At 42.7% G+C, this 19,788-nt stretch overlaps 1 protein-coding gene across 1 annotated transcript in view; it reads left to right on the top strand.

The window, feature by feature from the left end:
* The window catches only part of astn1 (astrotactin 1), a 163,258-nt gene that overhangs the window by 124,675 nt on the left and 18,795 nt on the right, over nt 1-19,788 (top strand). The window contains exons 17-19 of the mRNA XM_030773550.1: nt 17,864-18,132; nt 18,706-18,839; nt 18,993-19,144. Of these exons, the coding sequence (XP_030629410.1) occupies nt 17,864-18,132; nt 18,706-18,839; nt 18,993-19,144 (555 nt within the window). The remainder of the gene's footprint in view (nt 1-17,863; nt 18,133-18,705; nt 18,840-18,992; nt 19,145-19,788) is intronic.

Here is a 19,788-nt window from a genome sequence, read left to right as displayed (position 1 = left end):
TCACTCTGTGTCACATAAATATTTCATCCATTCTTTTTTTTTTTCCATTCTCTCCCTCTTTCTTTCTTTCTTTCTTTCTTTCTTTCTCTGTCTTTTTTTTGCCGCCTGACAAATGTGCACACATGAGGCCAGCCTGGAGTCTGATATCAGTTGAGGTGGAGATACTCCTAGAATCTTGGCCTGTGTGAAGTAGAGGGAGCATTGGAAGGCAGCTGATGTTTAATGCATGGGCGTCCTCTGCTTCTCCAGACACTTTGTGTGGATTTGCATATGCTGAAGAGTACAGCAGTCTCACCAATCCAGAACATGTAGGCATGACAACAGAGACAGCATCAATAATTATGGTTCTATGTAGGAATGGAACCAGTGTGGTTAAACTGTTGTCTTTTTGGAATAGAATGCATGGTTTGAAATCGACGTTTAGCCAATGCATATAATGCGACCAAATATGCATATTTTTGTTTTTAATGAAAGCTATACAGGCCGATAAAGTGGCTCTTATCTTATGACTGTTTTTTTTTTTTTTCTCAGTTTAGGGGGATGTTGATCAGCTTGAAATCTAACAGCAGACATTCACATTAAGAGCTCTTGAGAACTGCCTGAGAATCGGTGACGGAGGATTTGGCTCTGAATTCTGTTAACACTTCACAGGGGTGTCAAAATGTGAAAATCATGCTGCTCGTTCTCTTGGGGAGACTCTTAGACTCACAAATTTAGCATCCAAGCACTCATCGCCCCAAGGACTCGACGACATTTTAGACATAAAAATCTCTTGTCGGTTATTAAGAGGAGAAAATATGGTAGTGGGTCCATAAATGAAATTATGTTCTTAAACAGTTTTTGTTTCAACCGTCTAATGAAAAGCTTTTTTTTTGCGTTTCAGGCTTAAATTCAGTTCCTTGAAAGCTGTTTTAAATGTATGTATGTTTCAGGGCAGTTTGCTTTCTCCTTGTGAGATTACACTGTTAATAGTGATGATGATAATGATATAGGATTCTTCAGGGAACCAGTTTTTCTTCAGTAAACCTCCTATTTATTTATTCATTTATTTATCTATTCTACCTGCATTCCACCTAACTCCATTCTACCTTCTATTATCGTTTCAATTCTTAAATCTCTACCCTCTGAATTTCAGGGTAAGCGGGTTCACTTTGTGCTTAATTGCACACGCCTTCTTGTGTGATTGAAAAAAAAAAATTCAAATCGCAGCTTTCTTGAAAACATTGGACATCTGTAGGATGTTCTTTGGTGAATATTAATGAGAACTGAGTTGGCCCTCCTACAGCATCCTGATGGTTATGAAAACAGATAAGAGTAAAAAAAGAGAGAGAGAGAGAGAGAGAGAGAGATACAGATACAGATAGAGACAGGCTGAGGGTCGGATAGACAGTGGTTAGATATGTTGGTGTGCTGTGTCAGAGGCAACACGCTCCAGATTCGTGATAACGCGGGAGTAATGACTACATGGCTCATTTAGCTGAGGGGCAACGGAAGGCGGAGCCAGCTAACAGCATGGCGCCTGATTGGGTATCGTATTAAAAAGTCTAGCGAAGCCTCCAACTCCACAACTGTTACTGAACAAATATTCCCAACTGCAGTATATGCCAGTATCAAGCCTGCTTTTCTCTCTTTATCCGGTGCATATTATTGGATTTGTTCAGGATTATAGATCTAGATTCACATTCACCAATAAGAAACTTGGAGATGGTGAAATTTTGGAGATGCTTTTCAACAGTGATCAGTAGATCTGGGTCAAAATGTATCCAGAGGAGTTGAATGATTGGGCTGCATTCTGATGTCCTCCTATGAGTTTTTTTTTTTTTTTCCAAATTCTCCCCTGGTAAGCAGTGCAGGAATCAAACAGCCCAGTTTGCTTGGCTTCCCATGTGCAAGCCACTCGCTGCCTGAACATGGTTTTGATTGGCATAGCAGAGAGTGATGAGTGATCCATTGGCTCTTCATGACAATAAACTGAGGCTGTGTACCTTCTGTTGGACAGAGATTTTTGTGCCAGGTTTTTTTTTTTTTGCAGAGGAATCATGTTTTGCATGATGAAAGAGAAGTACACGTCACGTCTGGAGTCCGTCTGTGTAAGGTTAAGCCTTTGAACACAACGGGGGATCCGGTCTAAGCTTGGGCAGTCCCTAAATCCCATCTCTTCTTACATTAACGCACATCCTGAAACGTCTGACCTTCTAACCCTGTCAGAGTTGACCCCGGAGAGAGACCGGGATAAAAAAGAGAGAGAACTCTCCATAGATGTTGGGGGAGAAAAAGACGGCATAATAGCCTGTACTATCGATCCCTCACATAGCATCCTCTACTCCTCATCCTTCTTCTTCTTCTTTTGTCCGATAACAGGCAGGGAACAGCCTTTACTCCGCAAGCCAAGCAAGCAGGACTGTTTGATCCCTGCATGCCACGGAGCGCCACAGAACTATGGGAAAAAATAAATAGGTTGTGCTATTTCAGAAATTGATTGGTATCCACAGAGACAGGCAGAGGAGATAAATGAATATTTAACAGAGCTTCTTCCCATCACGACATGCATGGAGAGGCCCCCCCCCCCGGGAAGCAGGAGCTAGGGGTCAACGCTAACATATCCAGCAGGTCCTCTCCGGGGAGGCAGAATACGCGGTCTCCCAAGGCCCCGGGTTGTGGCCCTCTGCTGGGCAAGAGCAAGCTCACCTTGCCTATGGATGTTTTTTTTCCCTCTGCACTTATCCTGCACTTATTTTTTTCTTTTTTTTTTTTTTTGGCTCATTGTGGTATGAATTCGCTTAAAGATGAACTGTGCATGCACCCCGTTACTACTGTGCGTGAGCTGCGAGACACGCCAGGGATGCAGACATTAAAAACAAAAAACCAGGTCAGATCTTTGGCAGATACAACAACAGTAAGATCCACAAACCAAAAAAAAAAAGATGCTTTCTCTGTAAAATGGCTTTTCCCACCACATAATTTTATTTATTTTATTTTATTTTTTTTTTAAGCGGCTCTACGTCTGAGTCCCAAACCCAGCCCCAGATATTCGAGATCAGACCATTTCGTGCCATCTTTATTGTGTAATTCTAAAACTTTTTGTGGAGAAACAACAAAATGAGTGCAGACTGACTGGCAGGTTGTTATGGGTTGCTTAACATTTGGCGGAGATTATCATGCATTGACGATGTGCCATCAGAAAAAAACGATCACCTTTAGGCAGTTTGATCCAAAATATAATGACATTTAGTTTAATCACTTGGGGCTCAAAAGCAATAATCTAACAGTTTTTGTCTTAAACAGAAAATAACGCCAAATACCCAGTGAAGCTCCCAGCAGCTTACTTTGAAATTTTCACCTCTGTGGCGCTCATGGCAGTAATTGCATAGAGCAAGAATGATGCCTTGCAATTATATTTTGCAACATGGTCATTCATATTAGGCACTTATGATAGATCATAACACTGCATAGTCTGAGATATAAACATGTCTATATTAGGGCATCTGGCAATTAGAACTGAAGCTGTGTCATTATGCATAAATAGGCTCCTACTAAGAAGCAATGAGGAAACTTCCTAACAAAGGAAACCAGCTAATGAATCGAGGTAGGTCTGGATAGATCTGGTGCCTAACAACAGAAAGACAGTAATTGGATGCATATTGTCAGGGCTAAACAATTATTTCACCATATACATAAGTCTATTAAAATGAAATTGACTGTGAGGTCACATTACAAGCAGCAATGCAGAGACAAACAGATTTACAAACAAGCAAAGAGGACACTTCTCCCGCTTTCTCCTTGTTACAAGATAATCATTTTAATTCCAGCCAGCCAGAAATACAAGCTGCCATCTCTCTCTCTCTCTCTCTCTCTCTCTCTCTCCCTCTCCCTCTCTCTCTCTCTCTTTCTCCCTCCCTCCCACCCTCTCTCTCCCTCTCTCTCCCTCCCTCCCACCCTCTCTCTCCCTCTCTCTCTCTCTCTCTCTCTCCCTCTCTCTCTCCCACTTGGGAATTTCATCAGCCTTTGCCTAATTACCTCAAAGAAGCTGTCAATCTCATCTAATTATAGTTCTACCCCTCCCCAAACCCCTTCCCCCCCAATTCTACCACACAAGGGGCATCAAATGAAGCATTAAATCTCATTTCCACCCGTATCTCACGAGCTTTCCTCTCCAAATAACTCTTGAGGTATTCGAAGAGCTTTTAACTGGCCATGGCATAGCCTCTCACAGAGAGAGAACGAGAAGAGAGAGAGAGAGACTGCTTATGGTTTTACGCTTTAGTGATTATTATGTTTTTGCTCTTTGTATTGCGAACGAGACAAAAACACATCTAGCGTTTCAGGAGGACAGGGTGGCGGGTTAGGAGATGATGGAGGGGTAATGGGCGAGAGACGGGCTGTACGACGGGTAATGACGCGATCGGCGCTTTGCGGTCGCCCCGATCACGGTCAAATGAGTATTCAAAGTGCTATTACTGCTCCAGTCAAGGGCCCCCTGTGACCTTACACACTAACACATCACTTGCTCTTAAGAGAACAAGCACAGACTAAATAAAGACTGCATAAGAACCTTTTTATCCCCCCTTTTTTGAATAAAAAAAAATTGGTTGTTCACAATTTAATAAACTGTATAATATAAATTGTGTTAAACCAGTTCATTCATTCAGTGGACTACCACTGCAGTCTTGAATTACATCATTTAGAGTAAGAAAGTGATCCCCACTTGAACACTTTTTTTTTTTACTGTTTCAAATGTGCATATCAAAACATGTGTGAGCAATAGGTATTTTCTTGAGAAATTTTGAATAGCTAAAAATTTTAGTTCAGTTGACAAGTACTGTGTGCTTGTGGGTAAAAAAAAAAGAAGGGGGGGGGGGGGGGGGGGGGGACATAGCTCAGTCCTTAGCGAACATCTTCACCTTTTGATGTTTAGAAATTTCAACCAGATTTTCTCGTTGCCAGATGCATGAATTATTCATGATCGGGTGTACACACTAAACAGCAAACAGCAACACATCACAAGATATTTTTATGGTACAGCTCACGGAAAGAAAGAGAAAGAGAGCGATGTGTGAGAGGAAGAGAGAGAGAGAGAGAGAAAGACAGAGAGAGGGGGTTATTCTCTGCCACTGAAATCCAGGGTAATGAAGATGACATTCTGAGAGCATAGTAGTGTTTCTTCATGGCGAACAGCCATTGGAGGATAATATCCTGCTGAGTACACACATAATTTATTACTGCAATCTAATCACCTCTTGAAATGAGTTCCAATGGAACTCATTAGCCACTTTGATGAAGATAGGTCCAGACAATAAAGAAGCCATGAGTGAGGGGTGGAAAAGAAAAAAAGAAAAAAAGGAAAGACAAAATAAACACACTCCTAAGGAAAGGGAAACTGATTCTTTGTTAGAATAACTGAGTCGTTTGACCTACCTGACAGAATCAGATAATCTGTTCTGCGTGATTTTTTTTTCCGTGTACTTGCGTTGTTTACGCTAAATACTCTCGGCCTGATACGCTACACGAGAAAGAAGCGCTAGAACACTCTACAGACTACTTTATTTTTCCCCAGTGAGCTACAGAGAACCAGTCTGACCAGTTCGCCCCAGTAGCTTTCTTCTGTTTTATTCTCTCCTCCTTTCTGTCCTTTTTTTTTTCTTTTTTTGGAATTGTCTGATGTTTCGGCTCGTTAAAATACACTTTTTTTCCCCCTCTTTCATATTGTGATTGAAGACATTCCATTCTGTAATTCGTCTTTAATGTTTAATCACAGATGGAAAAAAAAAAGCCCCAGCTTTTGCTTTCTGTAAATGTGTTTATTCGATACCAGTCTATGCAGTTTATTTCAACAGTCCTCACTCTTCCTCATTTTTTTTTTTTTTTTTTACCTTACTGGTCATGATTCATGCGTAGAGTTAAAAACGATCTGTAAAGGACACGCGGGTCTTTTTACTCTGCCTGGGCTTTGCCGCCCTGTAAAAGTTGACTCCTCTATTGATTTGTTTCTCTATCTTCAGGTTTCACATTACCAAGCACTCTCCCTTAGTAATTTCCCCACTCACAGAACAAGCCCAGAACACCTAAAACACGTAAGCCCAGCAATTCTCCAAGCAAATCAACGGAGGACGGAGAGGGAGGAAAAATGACAAAAGCACAAATAATTTTTGCAGTTCTTCACATTTCTGTTTTGCCTCTGTAGAGTAAGCACTGGAGTTCGACATAGCATCACTTCTGCTCTCTGAATGTGCAATGATCCAGCCTTTTTTTTTTCTTTTTTTCCTTTTTAAGCAAAAATATATTATCAGCCACACGTCTGAGAAGAATACTCGGACTCGGGAATTGGATCCGGTTCTGAAATGCTTGCACTGACCTTGACCAGGCCCTCTTACATGAACACTTCATGAGCTGAGCTGGCTTGAGGTTCAAGGATTTTAGAACATTAAGAATTAAATGGACGTGTCGGGTAAATCGGCGATGCTTTTTCTGCTATCGCAAATGAGCGCACTTTTGGTTTAAACAACTAGATACAGAACCGGTCAAGGACGACACACATACTGCCAGAGGCCAGAGCTAGCAAGCCCCACCTAAAACCCTTATCTCTTTCTGTGTGGGAAAGATTTTTCCTTTTTATTTATTTATTTATTTTATTATTATTCTGTGCGTAGTCCCGCAGGAGTTCAGCCAGCAGCCAGTGTCAGCAGGAACACCTTACTGCATGTTCTTTTTTTTGGGTGGGGGGGGGGGGGTTCATGCAGCTTTTTCTGCCTCCCAGTGTCTTTCTGCAGGGAGGAGAAGGGCTTGCATGAGAGGGTGTGTAAGCTAAAATCCAAGGGAGGAAAAGACCCTCTCAGACTACTGTACCACAAAGATGGCTCGATGATACATGCTATTTTGCAGGGTTCTTTCGCCATGTTTTAAAATGCTTTAATCAAATAACAAAAGCAAAGTTCTCCCTGGCCTCCTAGTGGAAAAAAAATCTACAGTAGCAACCCACAGTGTCTGCGCGGTTTCAGAACCGTCATTAAAATGCATTAGCGAAATGGATTTAACTAAATTAGAGGTGCATTTTGATAATGACTAATTAATACTATGGAGAGTTCCAACCCAGAATGGACGGTAGAAGACGATAAAGGCAGCACATACCTCAGGTTACAATACAGGTAATGCATTTCACATTTCACTTTCATTATTACGAGGAACCGGGATTTCTTTGGGGGGGAAATGTACTACAGTTTGCCTGAATCTCCTTTTTATATACTCTCTCTCTCTCTCTCCCTCTCTCTCTCTCTCTCTCTCTCCCCTCTCTCTCTCTCTGTCTCACCCTCTCTCTCTCTCTCTCCCTCTCTCTCTCTCTCTCTCTCTCTCTCTCTCCCTCTCTCTCTCTCCCTCTCTCTCTCTCTCTCCCTCTCTCTCTCTCCCTCTCTCTCTCTCTCTCCCTCTCTCTCTCTCTCTCTCTCTCTCTCTCGCTCTCTCCCTCTCTCTCTCTCTCTCTTTTTCTGTCTCTCTCACCTAATGAAAAAACGTGATTAACACATTTTTAGCTGAGCTGCAGACAGAGGGCCCCTCTCGGCAGTGTGTTCCACTGTAATTTCTTTGTTAATTACATCTCAAGGGAGGAAGAGGAGAGGAGGAGAAGAAGGAGGGCCCAAATGCTGGGGGGCAGCAGTGGAATGGAGGGAGAGAGAGAAAGAGAGAGAGAGAGACGGAGGGGGATACGGCCTGTCACACTTCCACACTGGCCTCCTTTTTTCCTCAGATGGCCCGAGTGTGTTCAGCAGTATTCCTGGCATGTCCTAAAGGCGCCCTGAACGTTGTGTCTCCTCCCTCCACCTCCTCCTCCTCCTCCTCCTCAACCCTGCTCTCTTTCTCTAAGGACACGATTCAGTCATCAGATTCATCTCTAGAGCAGTGCATGCTGGGTAAAGCCAATGGGTGGACCGCTGGTCTGTAAGCACAGGCTGGACTCAGGGGCGAAAAGGGAAGAAATGGGTCACGTCCCAACTCTGAGGGTCTGGGTTCTAACTCTACAGCAGCCGAAAGGGAGGAACGGGCGAAATTACACCGCAAAACGGGTTCGTTTTTTTACAAAGCGACACTACCGAGGGAGGAGGCACTGATAAATGATAAAAATAGCAGAAGAGCAGCTAGAGATGTGTGAATTAAAACGGAGTTGAGGTGCTAAAATGAAAAAAGGTGCTTGTTCGTTCTCTGCCTCTGTTCCTCGATACCTACACTGTTAGCTGTGGTGATGACACTAAGCTGATCTAATTATCTAAAGGGTCACTGGCTGACAATGGATCACGGAAACACCCCGAATGCCTCTTACAAGGCAAAGATGGGTTAGACGAAACAGTCCTGAACAGAGATTTCCATTAAAACAGGCCGGTTGCTACATTGCAGACTGGGGAGGGAAGAGGGGGAGGAAGAGGAGGGGGGGTCTTAGGTGAGGGTGTTTCATCTGACAGGAAAGCAGCTGCCTTGTCAGAGAGAGAAAGAGCAGGTTGTCTCTGGAGTGTGCTGACCCATGTCCGAACCTAACCCAGAGGTGTCTGTTCTTCCGGATCAGTGCCGGCATTCATGACCCGAAACAACCAAGACAGTGCACTGTACTCCCTAAACACACACAAATGTGTGTGCGTGCACACACACACACACACACACACAAACACAGGCAAAAAACACACACAAAACTCACACTCACACAAATGGACACACACACACACACACACATAAAAGTGTATGTCATGTATCATTTGATGGGTATGATACATGATGGAATGAGAGGCAGTGTACATGTTTATTTATATGCATGTATTTCTTTCTCTTTTTTGATGCAAATGTGTCCTACTGCTCTGAGTTACACAGCAATAGGAACTACCTGACAGCATCCAAATGTTCATTTTAATCAAATGTCACAGCTGAACCTCAAGAGATCCAAATTATCAAGTGTCATTTCTTTTTTTCTTTTTCTTTTTCTTTGTCTTTTTTTGTTACATTCGATACAAGACTTTTCTGTTAATAAAATGATAAACCCCAAGCAGAAGCTTTACTATTTGCATATTTCCAAAAAAACAAAAGTATAGGGAGTGATTTTGGGAAACTGACTATCTTTCGGAGGGAGTAAGTGAATGCAGAAGAATTATTGAAGGAATTAAATTGCACAGTAATGGAAGATTTCACAGTGCTGTATGTAACTGGAGAATTCTAATCATGGCTATGGTTGCTACCAAATTGCTATTCTTTTTTTTTTTCTGAAATGAGAATCATTTTCCGTGGTAATTGTATCCTGCACAAAGATCGGTGGATGTGGTTGGACTGCAGGAAGAAGAAAAAAAAAAAAAAAGAAAAGAAAAAGTGGAGAGGTTAAGAATGACATTGAAACACCCATAAAATTGACCCTTTAACCACTCTCACTGATACTTGTGGGGGGGGGGAAAAAAAAAAAATTCTACTACCTCCAAGGTTCAGGGCTTTGCTGAAAGGCAAGCTAATCTTAGTCACATATCATAAGAAGCTCTGCAGTGTTTAGTCTCCCTAAAGACGCGCGCACGCAGGGCCCCCGACGAGCTTTTGTAATGAGCGAGGATAGCTTACATCACCCATGACCAGAGGCAGAGATGATTGAACACGTTATGGATTTTAAATAGACGCAATCAAAAAAAAAAAAAAAAAGGGCAATATCTCGAAACGCGTCGAAGCAAGGAGGGGGCGAGAGAACGCACAAACCGTAAAAATAAGACGACAAGTCGGTGAAGGGCAAAGACGCGATAACCGATCGTCTCGTGCCTCCGAGATGATTCCTGCTCAGAGCAAGAGGCTCCAAGGCAGGAACAGAGCATATAAATCAGGCAATGACGCGCAGGATCCAGCCGTCACTCCGGCCAGCCCTGGGAAGAGCCCAGAATAAGCATTTTACATTCTAGTAAGATATCCACATTTGAGCCGCGGAAGCCGTTGTTTTATTGCGGATTGATTTGCTCTTAAAATCGACCGACTAAATAGGCCCTGCTGCTGGAAGTCATCAGCAAATCGCAGTGTCTCTCTCTCTTTCTTTCCCTCTCTCTCTCCCTCCCTCTCTCTTTTTTTTCCCTCCTCTTCCCGCGGTCTCCTGGAGGACTTGAAATTACATGGAAATATAGTGGCACTGTATGACGCCTGAAAGCCCACTAAGTGTCCTGAGATGACAACAATTGACTTTCTTACGGAGAGTGTCTATAAGATGAAAATAGTTGGGTTTTTTTCCCCTGCTCCCCATGCGATGTTTCTTTCAAGCTAATTCAGTAGACGCACAGCTTTTTCCCTAAGAAAATATTGAAGCAAGCATTAGATGAGCAGTTTTAAAGTCATTCATTTATGTTTTTGATTGTAGATAGGTACCAAAATGAATCACTTTTTTTTTTTTTTTTTTAATTAGCTTAAGCTGTCAGAATGAGTGGCGGACTGAGCTCGTGATTGGTTGATTCCAGTCACCTCTCAGACCCCTGCTGGGGAAAAGGGTTGGTTTTAATCATCTTCACACCTGTGTAATCATTGGCTTATTAAGAGTGGGTTTGGCATGGCTCTATCCTCAGTGTGAAAGCATACGTTTGAGAAAAAAAAGAAAAGACTGAAACAGTGTGAGAAAACCTTTAAACCACACTCGCTCTCTGGACTCCGTTCATGAAAACTGATTGACACAGGGAATTTCTGCAGCTTTGTTTGTACGTTTGTTTTTGAAGAGTGTGTGTGTGTGTGTGTTTGGGGATTACAGTGCACTGTCTTGTTTGTTTCGGGTCATGAATGCCACCACTGATCCAGAAGAACAGACACTTCTGGGTTGGGTTCAGTTTGTGTGTGTGTTTGTGTGTGTGTATGTGTGTGTGTGTGTGTGAATTTGTTGTTGTTTTTTGTCAATGCACATTGATTTGATGTGAAGTTTTAAGTGCCTACATAGCAGTTGACAGAAGGTTATTGGATATCCAGGCTGTGCTGATCTGTCTGTCCAATAGAGAGCGGTTAATCTAGCCTTTTTCCGCATTGGCGTGTACGCATTTCAGATATGTCAATATCATGCCGATAAATTCACTCAGAATAAAAAAAAAAAAAAAAAAATCCTGTAGTTCACAGAAAGCTCACAACAGTGATTAATATGTTTTTAATGGCTGATTTTAGCTTTTGTTATTAAGGGTCAGATATCTAGGCTCCTCTAATATTAGCTGCTGTCACGACGCCCTCGTAATCTGTGAATTGGGCAAAAATCAAGACAGGCGATGTTTTGATAATCGCCAAGTAATTGCGCTGTGGAAAGTACATTTCAGCTTAATAACATCTTCATTTTCTTCGGGCGTACGTGTTTGAAAAACCAAAGGTGCGTTAAGTATCCTATACAGCAATTAAAGTTCGATGATGTAGCTCATTTGTCATGTTCTCCCACTCACAGAGCACTGAGGTGGAACCCAAACCATCTGTAAGATCCCCGCCCCCTTCCCCCGCAGAGTTTTATTGGCCCGTTTTATGATGAACATGTAACTTAGCCAGTCTGATGGGACAGTCAAGCGTTCTGCTGTAGTTCATTAAGTGTAACATGAAGTGTACACATGACTTTATGAAGTCCTCAGATGTCTTGTGGTACTAGCGGAAATACCTCTTTGTGTTTTTTTGGGGGGTTTTTTTGTATTATTAATGAAATGACTCATATTTCCTCTTTGTTGATGTACCTGTAGGTTTGACTGGTCCTGAGTGCTGTCATTTGCTGCAGTTGTGACGCTCACTTTAAGGCCAGCGTTCAGACGTGTGGCCTTGGTGTATTTAATATGTGCCAGTCGAGTAATTAGTATCAAAGAGCTGCAAAGACTCGCAGGTTGTTTGGAAAGGTTTTATCTGTTCAAAATCAATGTGTTTGTCTCTTTTTTCCTTTCTTTCTCTGTCCTTTCCTTAGAAAATAAATAAATGGAGAGTTTGTACATCATATTTATGAGTCTTAGTTGGAAACTCAGCATAGAGGATTTTGTATGAATATGCTGCATATGTCTCTCTCTCTCTCTCTCTCTCTCTCTCTCTCTCCTCCCTCCCTCCCTATCTCTCTCTCTCTCTCTCTCTCTCTCTCTCTCTCCCTATCTATCTGTGTGTGTGTGTGTGTGTGTGTGTGTTCAGAACTGCAGTGAAGATAAAGGGCCAGCGAGGCTAGTTGCCATGTCAACGGAGGGTGACCTGTGTGTATGTGTGTGTCAGTGTGTGACAGAATTGGGGCTAGAGACAGGGACCTGATGGAGCAGTCAAGGCTTGGACCTGATTACTCATTTTAGAGGTCAGACCAGACCGGACCCCAGTGAATTCTCTCTCTTTTTTTTTTATAATTAATCTCTCGTCCCTCCGTGGAGAAGGCCAGACTCCACAGCAAACACACACACACATACACATATAACTCATATATCTTGTATAAAGAGTTAGGCTGTACAACCATCACAGTACTCTATAGAGGATTTTACTCTTAAAACACCAACATATTTCTATTAAGGTCAGAGCAGATTCAATTTGTAAGGAGGGTTGATTTCGTCTAAACATGTAGTTGCATAATTATTCAAGGTAAATGTCAGGGAAAATCCTTTCAGGGAGTTATAGCCCGTCTCAGGGATCGCAAAGTTTCACCTTCGTAATGCGAGCAATCTCTCGGTAAACTTTACACAGCGCTCCGTTTCTAATCCGGAGACCAGAGGTTGATATACGATTGTTTTCTCCTTTTCTGGAAACTTTTTTTTTTTTTTTCTTTCCCAGTTCAACCAAGGGCAAAGAGAAAATAATATCACAGACATTGTATCTGTCCATACACTGAATGAAACGTGTGTGGCATTTTCATTGCAGTGTAAAGACCGTGTTGTAAGGACATATTCACAGTACTATAGATCTTGGAGGAAAACACATTTTTCTGTTTCAGATTGACAGGTTTGACCACAGTGCTCTCTTTCTTTTTGGGCCAGCAGTGTGAAACCATGGCGATGCCTTTGTGAATTGTTCAGATAGTGGCTGTTTGGTACTCACTCACTCACTCACTCACTCATTATCTAAGCCGCTTATCCTGATTAGGGTCACGGGGGGTGCTGGAGCCTATCCCAGCGCACATAGGGCGAAAGGCGGGGAAACACCCTGGACAGGTCGCCAGTCCATCGCAGGGCAGCTGTTTGGTACTGCTTCACCATATTAAGCCCTATTTGAATTTGAGCACTTTTGGAAGAAAAGATCCCTGTGTTGTGACAGAGCCGGGTCATTCAATTGATTCATATGCCAAGTGCCGTGCTGCATGCAAAAATTCAGAATATCTATCTATCTATCTATCTATCTATCTATCTATCTATCTATCTATCTATCTATCTATCTATCTATCTATCTATCTATCTATCTATCTATATACTGGACATATATTCAACATATTGTAATATAGTTACATAACTATCTGTTTATCTATCTATCTATCTATCTATCTATCTATCTATCTATCTATCTATCTATCTGTCTATCTGTCTGTCTGTCTGTCTGTCTGTCTCTCTGTCTGCCTGTCTGTCTGTCTGCCTATCTGTCTGTGTGTCTGTCTCACCTCATATCTAGTTTTAATGAATCATCACATCATTATTGTAGGCCAACGTACATTGGTCAGAAAATGTTACTTACCACATTAAACTATCCTTAATGAATAACACCAGTCTTAATATCAGGTGTTCGCTCTTTCCTTCTCCTGTCTTCCTTTCGTTTTTTTTTCCCCTAAACACCAGTATTATTCCCTTTATCAGTTAGAAGAGATGAAAGTTTAGGCCTTTTTTTTTTCTGAAGGTCAACATGTCTGCCAAATGTGTAAATGAAACAACTTTGGGTTGATGGTGTTGGGGGAGTGTGTTTAACAGCACCCGGTTCTGTGTAATATCTCTGACAGCACTGGTCCTGTTTAATCTCTTCGTCGGAAAAAAAAAACCCCCAAAAAAACCGTAGTTTGTGAGCCTCACGGGGGCAGATAAAGCCCGGGAGCAGCACCTGGTTGGCGGAGAACCCCGCTGTGGAGATCCTGCCGTAACGCGGTGATTCTGAGGTGGAGCTGCAAACATCTGATTATAGCTTCATCGCCGTAAGGTCCCTGCTCTCTCTCTCTCTCGCAGTCTGCAGTCAGACGGATGCCTCTTCCATATATTCAGAAGCTACATGAAATATGTAATGCGAGGGGGTAGCTGTATGAACTCAGGCTGATTGAATCCTTGTGAGAACCTCAAACGGTCGTCTTTTTTCTCCTCCTCTTTGTGTCTCCGCATTTATGGAAGCACTTCAGACATTTCTTAGTGCCGGAGGTCAGTTCATCACGCTGCGAAAAATGACTTGACAGAAATGAAGTAGTTCGTTTTTTTTAGAAAAAAAAAAAACACACACACACAAACACACATAGCGTACGTTTTGCTGTGCAGTTATCTATGTAATTTGACCTGAATTATGACTCGAATGGTCCTAGGCAACGTACGTATATTTTTTTTGTTGTTGTTGTTATTCCCTGTCTCTTTCAATGACATACAACATACAACTAATACGAGACTCTCAACCGTGTAAACTAGCCCAGAGCGAGCCCTGGTTAGAAACGTCCATCTAAGGTAAGCTTAAATTCTGTATAAATTACCTCCCACTCTGTCCCTCTGACCGTCAGGTTGTGTGTTAGCGCGGAGCGAGGTGTAGAGACATATTAACGGACGCAGAGGATCGACAGACGCATTCGTTCACCCTGGAAAGCGCGCTAACAAGATGTCACTCCTCTTTCTTTTCGAGAGCGGGCCCAATCAGGGGTAAATAAACACAGTCACTTCTACCTGCGTGAGGCGGGAGCCACGGCTCTGGGTTTTTGTTTTTTTTTTCTTTTTTTATTAACAGGCAGAGAGGGCTGTCGGTTAGGTCCGGCAACAAGCCGTACGGCTAGAATGCATCGAGCGCAGGATGATTGAAAGGCTGGCTAAAAGGCACGGTGGGGAAAAAAAAAAAAAAAAAAGGAGAGAGACTGGCACAGCGTGGCAGAAAGGCGGGAAGCGTCTCTATTAGTGCGGATGTCCACTCTCCGGTCTCCCGCCATTCTTCTGGCCTTGTTTCTCTGATGTCACAATGGCTGCGCGTTCAGAACGGATAGAAAAATTCATAACAGAACACACACGCACGCACACTCCCCCTCGGAGAAAAAGACATGCACTTGGCGTGTGTACACCACCCAGTGTTCGTAGTAGTTGTGTGAGAGTACAGCGTGAACACTGCCAAGAACAGGTCCAAGGAGAACGCTATGCTTTCCGGCATTTGGCGCAAAAAAAGAGACAAAAAAAACCCCCAAAAAACAGTGGAAACCTGTCACGTATTGTGACACACTGAATTATCACAGCAGCACCGGCATCTGTTTGGAGAGATTTGCCTGTCACAGGGATTCGGTTTAGCTCTGGGATGCTTTCCATGCTAATTTTGAAAAACAACATGGCATTAAGATACTGTAATATTAAGACAACTCCATGGAACCTTCTGGGGTGTCCTTTTTTTTTTTTTATAATATTATATTTTAATTTATTTACCCATCCATCCATCCATCCATCCATCCATCCATCCATCCCAGTGCAGGGCATGTGATTAATTGTTTTTCAATCTCTGTCTCCATTCTGTTTTGCCATAAAAGGATAACTTTGTTTGTTATCCTCCTAACAAATATGGCAGGCTCAGATTATATTCTCCCATCTGGGTAGATAGTGTAATGTGATTTAGATGGTAAGCCATTGCTCCTGGTAGACTCTGCTCAGAGAGGTCCTACAGCCATCTAGCAACATCTAGTGTTAAGTTCAGTGCATTACCTCAAACGCGGCCAGTAGAAGTTTTGCCTGAACATGACGCATTTTTGTTATTTAGTGCTGAATCTAAAAATGCTCACCTTGGAATAACAGAAGAAATGAAGAAAATTGGCATGAAATGGCCATTTGTAAACCGCTATCTGTCAGAGAAGGCTTCATTTAGAATCCATGCTGAGAAGCAATGTATCTAAACTCTCAAACATAACCCTTTTTCTTTTTTAGAAATTGGCCAAATTAATGGGATTTTTTTCATCTGTCGTCCTTGTGCAATGCACCTTGTTTTACTGTAATGTATTAAACCTGTGTCAAGCTGCCGAGCTGAGAAAATGTGTCAAAGCAAATTGGCACTGTGGGTTATATGTTCTTTCTCTCTCCCTCTCTCTCTCTCTCCCCCCCCCCCCCCTCTCTCTCCCTCTGTTACTTTGTTTTCCCCCTCAGTCCTAGGTTTAACACATTAAACCATGAGTACAATATCTGTACTAACATCTGTAAGTTGCCTTATAAACAAAATAACACCCAATTCAACACAGCATGATCAACACATTTACCACTGTGTTGGGAGAGTTTGTTGTATTCCCTAACAGATGCTATATACTCATTTCCGGAAACTCCTGCTTTTTCTTGAACTCAAGCGTCTCGAAATCTCCACATCCTCCATGCAGAAAGAAATGAGTCGACAAGAAAAACGCGACAGTTTAGCCTCCAGCAAAATTCCTCATCTCCCGTACCTCTCCACGATTAATCATACACATGTCACACTCCATAAAAAAGCCTCAGACCCACTGAGGTTCCCGGAAGGTTCCGGATACCTCAGATGACGTCCCTAGCCCCCTTCTGAACAGGCGCCTTTGCCATCACGTCTGTTCCTATCAGCCCAGAAGGTCCCTCTCTGCCCCCCCCTGTGCGACAGCCTCAGAGACAGGCCAGAAAAAGTGCTTGTCAGCACCACATCAGTACCAAAGAGCTTCAGTCATGGCTAAACAGAGATAATGAATAGCAAAGGCATGCTGTGACTGGGATTAACTTCAAAATGAACTGACTACAAAAAAAAACAAAACAAGCAAACAAAAACAAAAACAAAAAAAAAAAGCTTATCAGGGTTGGGTTTGAGAACACGAAAACCGGAGAAGATCGGGAACTCAGCCCTTTCCGAAGCTGAATCTCTGCTGATTGATGTTCTGACTGTCTGTGCTTCGGTTATTCCTGTTCATTCGCAAAAGCAGGGTCTAGCGGGGGGGGCGCTAGAGGGGTTTGCTTTTTGGCTTTGTAAAATGTCCCTCAGGGTTAGGGGTGGGCCACCTTCCCTGTCTCTCTCTCTCTCTCTCTTGCTCTCTCTCTCTCTCTCTTACAGCCTGAGAGAAATATCGCTTTCTGTTTTTTTAGCTCAGTAGACTCACAGACTTGTGTCTGATTTTATTAGGGCTTACTATGGCAAGAGAGTATTCCCTAATAGGCAGTTGAGCTTTCGAATTGCTCATGTAAATGCTGAACTCAGCAGAGCCAGTTAATCATATCCCAACCTCTTCTTTCCTTTTTGGGGGAGGGGGAGAGATGAAAGCAGAAAAATCTATGGAGACTAAGCTATAGCGTTTTACTCAACTGGTGCTTCAAAAACAAAAACTCTTGAAGATAACTTTTCCCCCAATAGCGTTTTTGAAAAACGAGTTACAAACAAGCCAAACCAAACCAGGCGTTTGACAGCTGCGGTAACGTGTGTTTTAATCTGTCCTCATTCACAACTTGAAGATTTTATACATGTTCTTTTTGCCATTGCATTTTTCTGCATCTCTTTATTTCATTTAAATAACGTTAAGGCAATTATCGGGTTTGCAGATTAACAAACCGATAAGCGTGCGTAATTGTTTAACAATTCACAACACAGTCCATAAAAGCACACACTAACACACGCATGCGCGCACACACACACACACACACACACACCAACATACATTAATATACCGTATATATTTATACTTACATATTTTTTTTCTTTCTATCTTGTTTTTTTTTCTAATTTATAGCAGAACTCAAGTGGGTGTGATTTCTCTCTCTCGCAGGAAATTCTCCGTCAGATGAGTCTGAGGAGCGGGAAAAAGAACCTCGAACGCTTACTTTCCCGGCGTACATCGCCAGCCTGCTGGACTCGGGCGCCAAGCGCATGGCGGCGGGGGTGCGCATGGACTGCAGCAGCCAGGGTCAGTGCCCGCTGTCCTGCCATCTCTGCCACATGAGCCCTGGGCCCGCACGTCCCACAGAGCCCGTCCTGCTGCACATCACCAAGGCCACGCCCATCTACGAGCTCGTCTCCAACAACGAGACGTACCAGGTACGCGGATACGTATCGAAACCGAGTGGTTTCAAACGGCGCCCGCGTCACAGGCACAACAATTTTGCGCCGCAGCCGTGTAGCGCACTTCAGATATTAGAATTGGCTGAATTAAGCGAAGGGGAGGTGATGTTCTATCAGTCGGCATTTCTCAGTCAGCTGGATGACTTTAGTTGAGAGCCAAGACTGTCCGGTGAGGATGTTCCCTAGCGGTTTTCCTGCTGGACGCTTGGCTCTCGTTAGCTCAAGCGATCAAGCTAACTGAAAAATCCTGTGTGGGATTCCTCCCTGGACAAAAGTAACAACATAACAGCAAAATAACAACAGCCTGTCTGGTCCTGCCTAAAAATCAAACTGTTCACGCATCACTAAGGCCATGATTAGCTGTGTTCTTGTTGTGCTTAGAATTGAACTCCTTTCTCTGTCTCTCTCTCAATCACACACACATACACACACACACTCACACACACACACCATCTCTCTCTCTCTCTCTCTCTCTCTCTCTCTCTCTCTCTCTCTCTCTCTCTCTCTCTCTCTTTCTCTCTCTCTCTCTCTTCTCTCTCTCTGGAACAGGCGCTGCAGGAGGCTATGATGAGTATGTTGTGGTGCTCAGGTAAAGGGGATGTTATTGATGACTGGTGTCGCTGTGACTCCAGTGCATTTGGACCAGATGGACTCCCTACCTGTGCTCCACTCCCACAGCCCATGCAAGTCACGCAACCAACACATACACTTAACATATGGATCTCCCAATTATGAAAACAGCCCACAACTTCTGTATTTCTTTCATTTCTTTAATCATTTGTTTTTAGAAATGTTAAGTGAGAGTTGACGAAGCAATGCTCTTTTCTCTCACTCAGGCTACGGCTGTCCCATGCATATGAGCCCAGCAGCTCGTTGGTCATTGTAGAGTGGAATCATGCAGAGCCACCAATTGGAGTGCGTATTGTTGATTACCTCATCAGCCAGGAGAAAGTGACAGAGCGAACGGACCACTCCAAAGTAGAGACAGGTGAATTTTTTCATAAGAATTTGTCGTAAGGCAGCTTTGTTTTGGTCTAAAAAGGGTCATTCTAGGGTTCTCTTCTCCGTAAGGACACAGTATGTGCAGGGCACACTTAATAGTCTGCCCCCTGTTTCATTTCATCATTTTCAGATACGGAAAACGGTAAACACAAAAGGGTTGTTTTTTTTTTTGAAAGATTTGTTGATGTCACTGTCCTCGTGTTGTACTTTTTGTTGTGGCCACTAGGTTGTGCTCAATATCAAAGAAAGACGAGTCAGATGTTTCTACTCAGGGTAAACCCAGAGAGCGCTGGCTTACTGAAGGTCTGAATGATCAGTCTGTTATGCCTCCTATGAAAACAAACATCTCACCAGAGTCATTTCTATAAAACATAGTTCCACTGTTGTTAATGATGTCATTTAAATGTGGAATGAGCTCTAATAACTGATCATAAACATTTTTCCTACATTTGTCAAGGATTAGAAAGATTATAAGGACTATAACGATTATACAGGCTATGAAGAGAAGCAGGGATTGAAAAAATATCAAATTTCTAATGTTTGAATACTTCATACTAGACACTTTTGAGCATTATGACTTTCGTTTACTGACACAGTGAATATTGAACTAAAGATTTGTGAGCAGTTATA

Source organism: Chanos chanos, chromosome 5, assembly GCF_902362185.1.
Source record: "Chanos chanos chromosome 5, fChaCha1.1, whole genome shotgun sequence".
Taxonomy (NCBI): Eukaryota; Metazoa; Chordata; class Actinopteri; order Gonorynchiformes; family Chanidae; genus Chanos; species Chanos chanos.
Note: the sequence above shows the minus strand (reverse complement) of the source record. Positions and strands in the feature narration are given on the sequence as shown.